Raw genomic sequence first — 13,110 nt, 5'->3', positions numbered from 1 at the left:
ATCCAGTTCCAACCCCCCACTGCCATGGGCAGGAGTGCCTCACACTAGACCATGTCACCCCAGACTCTTTGCTTCTTCCTTTCTAGGGGTTTAAAATGGAATATTGAAGTGAATAATAAATGCATCAGAAAGCTTATTTAATTAATCTTCAGTATTTTTTTTTAGTGAAGGTGGTGTCATAGGTCAAATGTAGTTTAAAATTTTCCAGGTAGAAAGATGTTTAGTTTTCATCTTGGAAAATGTAGACTTGTTCCATAATCAGATTGTTTAATTGCATTTTTATTCCATTATAAGCAAAACAGGTCATTGTCCTATAGGAATAATGGGCTGTTTCTGCATAGTTTCAGATGGAAAAGAAGGTTTGCTTATGTCTGCATGCACATTCATTGTTTTAACAAGCTTTTTTTTGCTAACTTTCAGCTTATAGGAGACATGAAACAGATCCTGATACAGATGAAATACTAAAGTCTTCAGCTGTATCATGAGTATTTTAAATAAACTCTTCCTCTGACTTGTTTGCCTGTGGACAGGTCACATAAGATCTGTAATTTCCTCATAGGATTTGTCCTTTTCTGGTGAACAATTTTAGCTCTGTGGGTGAAACAAATACTCTAAAACCTTAGCTGAGAGGTAAGAACTCTAGATCATATAATCTCTTAGTGCAGTTGTGGGGTTGTCTAAAGAGTGCCAAAGTGGTATTGACTCATTTTCTAAGTCTCTGAGATGCTCTCAGCATTTCAGGTCTCATGGAGAAACCAGACTGGGACTTGTCTGGGTGAGCCATTGTGAGCTTGTTACTAGCTTGCCCCAGGAATACACTTGCAAGCTCTGTAAGTTCTGTATGGTATGCACATTAAAAAGAGTAGTTTATAGCTTCACTGATGCTTAAAGATTTATCCCAATACAAAGGATTTTGCCAGTTCCTATGATTGCTAAGGAAGGATTCAGGCAGTGGCTCTGAGGGCTGCAGTTCTTTGCAGGTGAAGTAACTCTAACCGTACCAGTGAGCTTTCACAATACCAGTGCACTCACTGTCCCCAGTCTGCAGAAGGATACCAGTGTTCTCAGTTTGAAGTGGATTGAGGACAAGAAAGATGGCAGTTTTAGTTACTGGCAAGAAGGAGGAGAAGGAAAGAAAGATCTTGCTATGCTTTCATAGGAGTGCTGGGAAAAAAGTTTCCATGTAATTCCAGGTGTTCAAGTCAAGTGGGATAAGCCGTAGTTAAGTCTGGGTTTGGATTCTTCTTCTTATAAATACCAAGAGTTGGAAGTGTTTCCTCCGAATGCTTCACATGAAAGCACCTCACTTTTCAGGGTGCTTTCACATTTGACAAGGTCTTTCAAAAGCTGCCAGTGTCTTTTGCCAGTACATGGCTTTCAGGAGAAAGCTAATGGCCAAAGACTTCTCCAGCACTTTGTCATCATATCTGTTACAGTTTTGGTGTTCTACAAGATGTATGGCACTATTTCACTGTATGGGCGTAAGTTTTTTTACACTCACATGAGACTTTTAATATATGGCTCTTTTTTGGCCTCCAACTCATCTCCTACTGCCCTAAAAAGTAATAAGAAATCCAGGATTAGAGTTACTTTGTATTGCACTAGCTGCCTGCCAATGCAGTTTTGAGTGCAGCTTTCCCTCTACATGGAACTTGCAACAGCAGCTGCTAAGCTGAGATAGATAATCCTGGAAAATCGAGTATTCCTTCTACCACTGTTTGCAGCAGTGCAGCAGATTCATACAGCTCTTCCACAGTTTCTGCAGTGAGGCGGGGTGTCAGGTACAACATGGAATACCAAATCCCTTTGTGCAGCGATGTCCAAGTTTTAGGTAGAAGTATGAAAGTTAGGAAAGATGTTTCTTGCTTTTTGTAATTTTTTCAAATTTGAATTTATGGATTTACAATCAGTATTGATTTGAAATGATACTATTTGAGGAGATTGGTACTTCACAGAATCATGGAATCCCAGACTGGTTTGTGTTGGAGGGGAGCTTAAAATTCATCCAGTTGTAACCCCCTGCCATGGACAGGGACACCTTCCACTAGAGCAGCTTGCTCCAAGCCCCCTACAATCTGGCTCTGAAAGTACTTGTTAGTAGATTATTTGTTTGGTAATTTCCTTTCAGTGCTTATAGTGGGTAGCATAGGACCAGACATCTTTTAGTATTGAAGAAAATTCTGTATTAATTTTTCTAGTCCTGGCATTCTCTTATCTTGGCTTTTTATCTTATATTTGTATTATAAGTATAAAATTAATCCAGCCTCTTCGCTGAGGAATATAAACCACTTGACTTTTTATTTGTGCATGTGTTTGGATTCATTATGCTTTAAAAGGTAAGTTCTTGTCGTGCTATGTACTATTTTCCATGGTGATCCATTTAGTTTCTAGCTTTGACTTCTGTTCTAAGTAAATAACATTTCACAAGTAGAACATTATGTCTTGTTAAAGACAGAGGTAGATTGATAAAAGTGGATTGATTAGTAAAAGTAGACAATATTAATATATTTTTAAGCAAAGTTGGAAGCTTATATAGCCTTTTACTCTTCTTTTATGTGACATTAGTAACACTGGCAGGGGGCTGGAACTAGATAATTGTAAGGTTCTTTCCAACCCAAACCATTTAATGATTCTATGATAATGGCACTGGTGTTGGCAGTATTTCTGTACGCTGAGTAAGGATTCCAGGTGACAAAAAAGAAATGCTTTTTGTGTGTGTGTGTCTTTTACAGGAGAGCTGTGGAGCCACCTGCGTTATGGAGGTGGCAGAACTGTTCTCTGTGCATTTGGCTGTGAGATTTTGTGATTGTGTTTTTTCCCTTCAGTATTTCAGGCTTGTCCTATAGGATGTAGTACACCATTGTACTGTACATTAAATAGGAGCTTTTCTTTGTTTCTGAGAGGGGAATGTGGCGAATTGATTTAAGGACAGACTTAGCAGGAAGTCTTTCATTTTAGTTATTAAATATATCCTTGGCTCTGGGGTGGAATCGTGGTCGAGGTGTTTCCATGGTAAATTGCTGCATTAAAACAGCTTTAGGAAAGAATCGTTGTGACTGAGCTTGGCACCGAGCGTGGTTGCAGTTGTAAATGTGAAATACCATGTTGTGTTCAGATTCAGACCACAGTCTGCAGTTATTGGTGCTTTTAACCATTTCTTGTCAGTGATTATGTAAAAACTACTTGTTTGTTGCAAATCATGGTGTTCAATTCTTTGCCTGTGCCCTCTAGGGAAAGGGGCTGACCTGAGCAAGCCCCCGTGCCGAAAGGCAAAGGACATACGTAAAGAAAGAAAACTGCAGAAACTCCTTCAGAACCAGACGTGTACGGTGGAAGGATCTCAACTTCAAGCAGCAGATCAAGTTTTCCTCTTGCAGAACTCTAAATCTAAAACAAACCAGCCTAAAACTATTGAAGACTTCGTTTTTGTCTCTTTACCTGATGATGCACAACACAAATTAGAGGTAATAATGTTGTTCACTGGTGTTGGAGGTGGGGTAAGGAGAAGTCTAGTTAAGGAGGTTTTTAAGTGCTTAGGTGTTTAGAATCTGTGTCTTTATGGAATGAGAATAGTTTAAGTCTGGAAGTGTGTATGGTACTACATTTTATATATATAACTATGTATATTATATATATATATATTGCAGATGAGCTCTGTGTAACCACAAGAGGGTACTCGTGCACTTGCAGTCAGTTGTAACAGAGCTCTGTACAGTTACCAAAATAACTTGCAAATTGCTTTCATACAGTGTGACTTGAAAATGAGAGACTTTGAGTTAACCGAGTGTTGAATGATGAGAGATTCAATATTTAGTTCTGCAGTGTATAAATGCTTAAGCTATCTATGCTAATGAGTCTTGACAAGAAAGCAGTAACTGTTCATAAAATTAAACAGATAGGAAGACAGCTGCTCTTTGTAACTGCCATTGGTATGTGTTGATGTCTTTGGAAGCTGTAAAAGTGATGGTAGAAAACTTTGCTAACTATACTGGTTGCCAGTAAATCTATTAGGAATATAGAGACAGTAAGCTGGAAGACTTGGACTTCCTAACTTTTTGTTAATCAGAAACCCATTTTTTTTTTTGCCCTGAAAGCTGTAAAACCATCTGAATATAAATATTTTCCTGTAGTTACTGGTTATCAGTGATAGTATTGGAAAATAACTGACAAGAAGGCATGGAATTGATCTACCTCGCTAACTCCTTCAGCTTTGCTGATGAGTTGTATAGTAACAGACATATGATGGCTTTATCTGAACATCTGCATTTAGAAGATGCAGGTGGCACTTAAAAGGAGCATGGTTCCAGCAGTGCGATTCTCTTTGCTGCTTACTATGCTGTCAAGTGTGATTTGTTTGTTACTGAAATCAGAACCAAAGTTTTTTGTGAAAATAGAACCACACTGAAAATTATGTGGGTTTTTGAAATGACCATGTGCTTAAATATGCTTGAAAAGAAAGGCACTGTTCAGGTAAGGGCATTCTTTTGGTTAGGGAGCAATCATTTTTACTAAAGAACTATTTTAATGTATAGAAGCTATAAATATCTCTGTGTGTGTAAAGGTGATGGTGGGGAAGATGCTCACTTCCTATTACAGTTAACTTGTAATTAAGTATGGAAGCATTGTTTCATCTTCCTCTTCCAATTTGAATAAAGGCCAATGAGTCCCCTTGGGATTATTGCTCTGAAAACAGAGTGTTTAGACTAAGAGCACGGGAGTCTTCCAACGACATGGGTCCTTCAAGTATTTTTCAGTGTAGAGTGAAACTACAAGAAGATCTCTCTACAGCGTCAATCTGCATAATACTTCTTGATATTATTTCCTGCACACTATTTGTGTAGTTCTTCTGTAGGTATTTTAGTTCTCTTTAATTTGTGCTTTGTAAACTTTGTATGTTACTCAGTGTAAATATTAAAGCCTTCAGTGGCCTAAACGGAGCTGAAAATTCAAAGGCTATTTGTTAACATGAATTAAATTGTGAAGGTTCTTGTGCAGGAGGTCGAAACTTCTGTTGTGATGTTTGTATATATATAAATATATAGTTATTGTATGACATTGTAATAATGAATGTGTTTAACTTCTTCTGAAGGTGAGGGTGGTGAGATCATCTCCACCAAGTTCACAGTTCAAAGCCACATTTCAGGAGTCTTACCAGGTCTATAAACGTTACCAGATGGTTGTTCACAAGGACCCACCTGACAAACCAACTATAAATCAGGTCAGAAGGCCAAATGCATTTTGAGCAGAGCTCAGCTTCCCCTCTATTTCGTGTGTCTTGTTTCTAGTAGAAACAAATGTGGATTTTATATCCATTGTATATTCAGGAGTGTGTAAAATACTTTATCAAAGAAAATCAACATCCTGAAAGTGCAAATTCTTTTGATACCTTTTTGTGAGTGCCACAGATACTTGGTTTTAGTTGCAGACAGAGAAGTTCAGGAAGTTATGTGAATGCTGCTGGGTAAGAGGTAGAGAGGATGAGGCTTTTGGAGGTAGGTGTTGTGGGCCTTAAAAATACAAATCTCATAAGAACTAAAACCAGCTGGACATTCAGCTTAATAACTGGTCTCACTGGCTTTGGTTTGTAATGCTTCCATAAGGATAATCAGGGCTAACAGTTGAGCACGCATATAAATTGGTGTCAAAGTCACAGAAGCTGTAAAAATTCTCTTAACTTTCAATTTAAGCCCTCCAAAACGTAATCTGTGCACTCCATCTAAATCACACATTGTTTTCTTTTTGTAATGCCCAGGCAGACCATAATAGTTACCTGTCAGGCACACTACCTCTCTACTATCAGAACACTATAAGAAAAAAACCAGTCAGTAGTTTGGAGACATATGTGGGAAGAATATATAATTGTTAAACCAGGGCAATGAGTTATATGCCATTAAAAATGACACATCTTAAAAGTCCTTGAGACTGTGCAATGAAAATATAGTGTGTGGTTGAGTTGTTAGATACTTAGTCAAAAAAATAGGTTATATAAATTGCTTCTTTGGAGTGTTGTACAATTTTTATCCTCGAAGGTATCAACAGTCAGTTTAAGCTTAGTTTTAGTTGTCAGACTTTCCCATGTAGGTTATGATGTTAAAAGAAAACTGATTTTGGAGGCTTTGAAGTGGCTAGGAGGAGATCTTTCACTAGCCTTACCTTCAGAAGCATGTTATCTGATGATATGCACTCAAACCAGTCTGCTTGTATTTTCCTTGCTCTGAAGGTGAGGTTAGTACCTGTCTCCTTTGAGGACCCTCAGTTCAAATCATCCTTCAACCAGTCAGCCACTTTATTTGCCAAGTATCAGATGGCAGTACACAAGGATACACCTTCTGAGTGTGGTGAGAACGAGGTACAGTTCACTGCATGCACCTTTATGAAAACACGGTTTCAAATGCACAGTTAAATCATGGGAAATGGTGTCTCTTAAAGAGTGATTCTAAATGTTAAGATATTGGAGTTTCTGTCTTGGGGGAGAAGCACTGTGCTTTTTAGCAAGGTTCTGTTGCAGGCCTCCAGCCAAGGGGAAGCTGAGCTGAAAAGAGAAAGGTTATGTACTATCTTAACTCAAAGTCCTGATGTAAAAAAGTTAAATAGAGCTTGTATGTAGTCGTAAAGAGGCCTGGGACTGAGACTTTCACTGGGAAAGGGGTAACATTATGGAAGTGCTTTTTTGATAGCAGAAGCATCTTCTGCTTGAAAGCTGGTGGGTACCTTTTCCATTTTGTCCTTATTTCTTTGGTGGTCTTGCTTAATTGAACCGGTGAAGGTTTTAAAAATCTTGAGTTTCATTCACATGTCATTGTTAAGCAAAGCTCACTTCCCAACTGGAACTCACCTTGGCAGTAGAAACACTGCAAAAGCATTTCTACCAGCTGCTTGTCTGAGATTCAGTGAGAACACGTTGCATATGGATAAAGCCTGTTTTTTAAATGGTCCTTACAGGATGCTAATCTTAATTCAATAATACTAATAGAAGTAGAGTTCTAAAGAAGCAGCAATTTTCTGTTTCTGTAGCAGATGGCACAACATTTTCATCAGTAGAATTAATAAAGCTGCTACCTCAGATCTGTCATTTCTATATACCACAGAAGTCCAACTTCAGTATTGCTCAGCTATCTACTCAGACCTTAGTGTTCCTGTGAGCACTACCTGCATAAGTGATACCCAGCAGACTGTGGCTGCTTCCCAGCTAGAATAAGAAAACCCCATAATCAGTTTTGGCTTTAGTTCAGAAGAATGTAAGGAGAGCTTTTTTGTGAGCTCTCTGTAATGCTTCTGTGGAAAGTCATAACATTTATTTCCCTTTGTTTTGTGAAATAATAGGACTTGTAACTATAAGAAGTAGTCTGTGCTCTTTTTATAATTGCTGACATAAATTGGGTTAATTATAATAATGTAAAAATTGAAAACATGCCAACAAAGATTGAGCTATTTACTAGATTCGTACCAGGCATTACTTTGCCTGATTTAGGGACTTGATTTGTCTGCTATGATGGATGTTTTTCAGCTCTAATGCTTAGATACAGTGTATATGCCCCCGTGCTTTTGCTCTGAGAATCTGGTTGCTGCACAGTGGCTGATAAGAACTTTATATACTTATTCTTTGTGTAGAATTATGGACTTATTTTTGAATACAGTCACTACATTGTGGTGAATCAAGGGCAGAATCATGATGGCTGCTTGCAGTTCAGGTCTGAACACCAGTTAGCTCCCAGTTTAGCTAAGCTCTGTTTGGGTTAGAGTGTGTGGTTTGGTGTAGACTTGGTTTTAATCACCCATGGAATAGGGGAGGAAAACTTTTAAAGATGTATTAAAGACAATTCAGGTTTCTGCTCTGTTAAGGTGTGAAGTCTGTGATGGGAATTGCTGCTGAATAGGAAGGAGATTGATTTTATTTACTTCTAATAGTTTAATGGATTTTTATCTTCCTCTTTTCCCTTGTTACTTGTCATAGGTAAAAATTCCCTACTTTCCAGAGAGAGAAGATCAAGGCAGTTTGTGCAGGCTTAGTATAATATTCCAGGGGAGACACAAGACCTTCTCTGAAGCATCTAGTAAATGTACAAGCTCAGTCTGATGCTGATGGGTTTTGATTTAGGTCCCTTTTTGCACTAGTAAATTCTGTTGTTTATTCACGTGACTGTCTGGTTAAGAAGATCTTTCTATTCACAGTTGTTGGTCACTAAAGCTGTCAATGCAATCAAAGCATTTTGTATTTGATCCCTGCAGGAAGTAAACTGAAGAATACTTTACACAAAATGTGTTTTGAGGTGGTTCAGGAGCCTTTTTTCCTTGTCATACTGTGTGGGAGGAAAATTATCTGAATTGCTTTTCAGAACAGAAGGTACCAAAGAGGGCAAAACTGATCCAAGTTATTGAGGTGAAGGGTGGAAAATGCTATTTGAAAGACCTCAGACTTTTTTTCTCTCTTTTTTAGGCTTTACTGTATCATACAGACATTATGGAGCCAAACAGATTTTTAAGTAAAGATAGAATAAAATCCTGTCCTATACACAGTGCTTTTTATCAGGGGAGTCACAAGTCTGTGTTGGGCTTTAAAGTGGCAAACATCCAGGAATTTGTTTTGCATCTAAAAATCAAATATAGCTTTTAATCTGTGCAAAACTAATCTGTGTATGTGGGGGATGAGCCTCCTTTCTGGGGAGAACCCTGCATGCTTTTGTGTCTGAAAAGTTTCTAGCTTAGGAAAAGTATTCTATATTTGGCTGAACATTTCATGTTCACAAACCTGTCTACATTTAAATTGAGAGTTCACCATACATTGTTATGGGCACATATTAACAACTTCTTTTTGGAATATATTCTTAGATTGTTGGCATTACAATATATTGTCAGCCTGTATTAGCTGCTAGACTAACTGCTAGGAGTAATATTGTCCTAATAAGAGGCAATTTTAGGAATAGATTTAGAATATTGGTGATTATATGAAAATAGAACTAATGTGGAAAGTTATAAACCAGTTCACAACATTAAGAAAAGGTGTGTGAACCACGACATTCAATGAGTGTGAAAGCAAGCCCTCTTCTGCACCTATGTAATTTATATCCATCTTTCATCAAGATTTTTATGGGAGAAGGGGGAATAGATGATTTCCAGGACAGGGAATCCATGGAATATTTGACACCAAAGGTGACTATGGACTACTGGGTGCTCTCAAGTGACGCTTTGAGATCAGTGACAAGTGGTGTTTCAGTGTCCTTTGACAGTGGCTTTTTCTGAATTTTGGCTCTTCCTCCTTGCTTCTTCCTCCTCTTCTTCTTCTGCATCAGGGGCTTGGAGCACCTTGCTCGAGTGGAAGGTGTCCCTGCCCATGGCAGGGGGTTGGAACTGGATGGGCTTTAAGTGAACTTCCAACCCAAACTATTCTAGGATTCTGTGATCTCAAAGCTCTCAGCTAGTTTAGTTCTTTAGCTATATTCGGTTATTGTGCTAAAAAAAAACCCTAGTGCCTGTCATACCAAATGGAGTTTTACACATAACATTGTCCTGTAAAAATTTGAAATGAAGCATTTTTTTCTTCCTGCCTCTTTCCTGGTGAACTTAATGGTTGCTCTGGGGGCAGCAATACGATAACACCTTGTCCATTAATGTGATTTTGAGGCTTTTTACAGTAGTCTTTGTCTTTAAGAAACATGGCTCGAGTGTAACTGAAAGAAGTTATGTAGCAGTCACACCAGTTAGAAAACATTTCCATAAAAGATCATAAAAATTCTACAGTAGTTTCCAGAAAGAGCAAGAGTTGAACAGTTTATTGCTGTTTAGACCTCCTGAAGCAAACGTTTTATTTCACATTTCATGAGTGTTTTATAATGACAAACTTGAAGGAAAATAGAACGTGTCTCCATTCCCTCTGCAAAGCTGACTGGACACTCTTTGCTTTGTGCTTAACTAAATATTTGTCTTGGAAGTAAAGAGTTTCACAACACACAAAAGAGACGCTGTTTGAGAAGGTGCAAAGAATTACTGAAATAGGTGTAGTGGGGTTTGTTTTACATTCCCAGTGTTTTTTGGATTTGCCTCCCAGAAATCCACTTGAACTACTATAGAGAACTGAGTGAGTAGTGTGGGCCATGCCAAGGAGCACATTTGGATCCATTTGAAAGCTGGAAGCAGCAGCCAGTTGCACACTTGTAGGTCTCTCTAAGCTATTTTCCTCTTTCTTTTGTAGCATTCTAGTGAGAGAATGCTTAAAAGCTCATTAGGTTCGAGGTTATTTTTAACCTGCTGTCGCTTGCCTTGGCAGCCATATACTTTTATAATGCTCTTGAATTAGTTCTTTTATCATTTGGGGTGATGGCAGCAGTAAGCTGATGATTGGCTCTTTGTGGGCGCTGCTGCAGTGAGCTCATATTGCAGATCCCTGATAACACTGATTTAAAGTATTCCTTTATCAACCTGATTCCTCCCATTTACTTGCGAGATCCTTGCTGAACTGTAGTGCTGCAGATCACGGGTTTTAGGCTTGAAATGCCTAAAAAGCCAAAGAACTTGCTCATCCAAGCAATTAAGTGGCTTGTTCACTGTCATACCATTTCAATTCAGATTCTTGCTGCATCAGTTTACATTGTTTCTCCTGATTTTGACACTCAGTTTTCTATATATCCATATGAAATTAAGAAGTCTTTACACTGAGACTAACAAATCCCCATTATTTTGTAGATAATTTTCTTCTGAACAGACAAAGCCACAGGGACTTTTGTCACTCCAGAAGGGAATTGAAATAATAGTTCTGAAATATACATTCTGTCCCATCAGCAGTTATTTCTATTTTGTTAGTCCACTTCTTGTACTGAAAACTACATTTGAGACACACATTTGAACTTTAAGTCATCTCTTTCCTTATGTGCTGTGTTTTAAAGCCTCTTTCTTCACTGTCAGGTCTGTGTGTATCTCTGAAACTGTATTTTGTTAGCATTCCTGTGTTGTTGTAAGTCACTGTTGAAAATGCTGAATAGAGCCAGTCCCAGAATAAGCCTTTATCCATCTCTAGATCTTAGGCAGAAACTGTTCCCTGTGAGGGTGCTGAGGCGCTGGCACAGGGTGCCCAGAGAAGCTGTGGCTGCCCCATCCCTGGCAGTGTTCAAGGCCAGGATGGACACAGGGGCTTGGAGCAGCTGCTCCAGTGGAAGGTGTCCCTGCCTGTGGCAGGGGTTGGAACTGGATGAGCTTTAAGGTCTCTTCTATCTCAAGCCAGTCTGGGATTCTATGACAGCCCAAAGCTGTTTTTCCTGAGCAGGCTATGATGTGCGACATCAGTAACACTTGCCTTCAGGAAGTTCCTGAGCTACCAGATGAAACTGCTGCAGTTTAGCATCCAAAGCACCTAAACATCTTCCCCCACTTTCAAAAGGCAGCAGGTATCAACACCGTTGTTTAATTACAGCTTTGTAAAGCTGTGCATGTGCTTTTACTTGAGCAAGTACTTTTGGATTGAACCAAATCTTTTATTTCTCCTGCCTCTCCTGCCTTGTTTTACTTCTCAGTGACGCGTGCATCCCTTAGTCTTATTAATTTGATTTAAGCTTATTTCCTGTTGTTCTCTTAGTCCTTTCTGACAGCTAAAATTAGTTCGCACCAAAGTAAAAATGTTGTGGGTTTCATATATATTGTACAGTTTTTGAAAGACTGAAGTTTATGTAATTTAGTTTGAAATTAAACTTAGGAAAGCATGGCTTTGTGAAAGGGATTCTGATTGTGCTTGTGTGACAGATTGAGTTATTTTACATGCAGCACCAGCTTTTGATTGTGTTTCTCTCATGGTTTATTGAATCCTTTTTGAATTGTGTTCACAATAAGCTTGCAGTATTAAATGAGTTTGTTACTTTAGAAACAATCTTTATGTTTACTTCAGTTTAAATGCATATAGAGATTCCATAGGTCCGTGGCTTAGGAAGAAAGTGCTGGGAGTTTGGTCTAGTGGAAGGTGTCCTTGCTCATGGTAGGGGGTTGGAACTGAATGAGCTTTAAGGTCCCTTCCAATACAATCCAGTCTGTGAATCTATGATTTGGGAAGGGAGAGTAAGTATTGAGAAGGTAAGGGCTGAGATCAACTGATCTAAACTTCTCCAACTTTATGTCAATTAAATTCTCCCTTAACAGAAAAACAACAAACACAGAACAAAAGATTGTTGGGATTTTGGGTAACTGTTTCTTAATAGATTTCTAGAGAAGATTGAGTCTTTTGAAGCTTTCTGTGACTTGAGGGGATTGTCTAACCTGAGAACTTTAGCAAGTTTCAACAGGTAAAAGTAACAAGACTTGCAATGGTGGTTTTCCCCCATCAGATTGTGATACAAATTTAAGCACAGTTAAGACTTTGTTTTCTAGCCAGCAGTATAGGTAGCTGTAACAGTATATACTCCCCAGCAAGCAGAAGTTGTGTTTTAGCTACACTCGGAGTCCCCCTTTGCCCTCAAAGCCAAGGGATTGTTCAGCAGGGCCTGGAGAACTGATAAACTGTTTGAACAGTGCCGTTGGCTCCGTTTTCTCACCCAGAGGCTTTAACTCACACTATAAAGCTAAAGTTACAGATTAAGAACTATTGGGGGTCTTCTGACATGAAAATTAATAACACATGGTTTATTATTTCTGAAGCCTGCACATTCTAAACTCACTGGCTGTAAGGACTGATGCAGCCACAGTGTAGGAATTTGTAACTCTGTTCTCTCTTTAATGGAATGAAACAATTCAAGTTCTGAATTACTTTTTATTTCTCTTTAAGTGTTATCTTTATTCCCCCTCTTGTTCTCTCTCTGTACTCACCACATCAACCCCCCTAGAATTGAATTAAGATACAGCATTCAGTTTTCTAAACTAAGTAATTTAGAGGGGTGGTGATGAGTTCTGAAGTGGCTTGTTATAGGAAATGCACAATCTCCTGTCTTTACTGTATAGCAATTAAGTATTCTTTCATGAAGTCTGTGTTCAAAGGTTTACTGTTCATTCATAGCTCAGCTACTGCTATGTGTTTGAGGGGGGAAAAATCTGATCTTAAGGTCCTTTCCAACTCTATTCTGTGATGCTGTAAGTAAGACTTCTACAAAGCCTTGATTATTTTAGTGTCAACAGATGCACTTCCTTAGAGACACA

At 38.6% G+C, this 13,110-nt stretch overlaps 1 protein-coding gene across 4 annotated transcripts in view; it reads left to right on the top strand.

The window, feature by feature from the left end:
• ATE1 (arginyltransferase 1) overlaps nucleotides 1-13,110 on the top strand; it is an 86,528-nt gene that overhangs the window by 6,573 nt on the left and 66,845 nt on the right. For 2 of the 4 annotated variants that reach the window (XM_034062445.1, XM_034062443.1), the window contains exons 6-7: nucleotides 3,232-3,464; nucleotides 6,221-6,349. In XM_034062445.1, the coding sequence (XP_033918336.1) occupies nucleotides 3,232-3,464; nucleotides 6,221-6,349 (362 nt within the window). Of the gene's footprint in view, nucleotides 1-3,231; nucleotides 3,465-5,089; nucleotides 5,219-6,220; nucleotides 6,350-13,110 lie in introns of all 4 variants that reach the window. The other 2 variants (XM_034062444.1, XM_034062442.1) reach the window with 1 other exon arrangement.

Source organism: Melopsittacus undulatus, chromosome 4, assembly GCF_012275295.1.
Source record: "Melopsittacus undulatus isolate bMelUnd1 chromosome 4, bMelUnd1.mat.Z, whole genome shotgun sequence".
Lineage (NCBI taxonomy): Eukaryota > Metazoa > Chordata > Aves > Psittaciformes > Psittaculidae > Melopsittacus > Melopsittacus undulatus.
The sequence above is the reverse complement of the archived record's forward strand: the minus strand, read 5'-3'. Positions and strand labels throughout refer to the sequence as shown.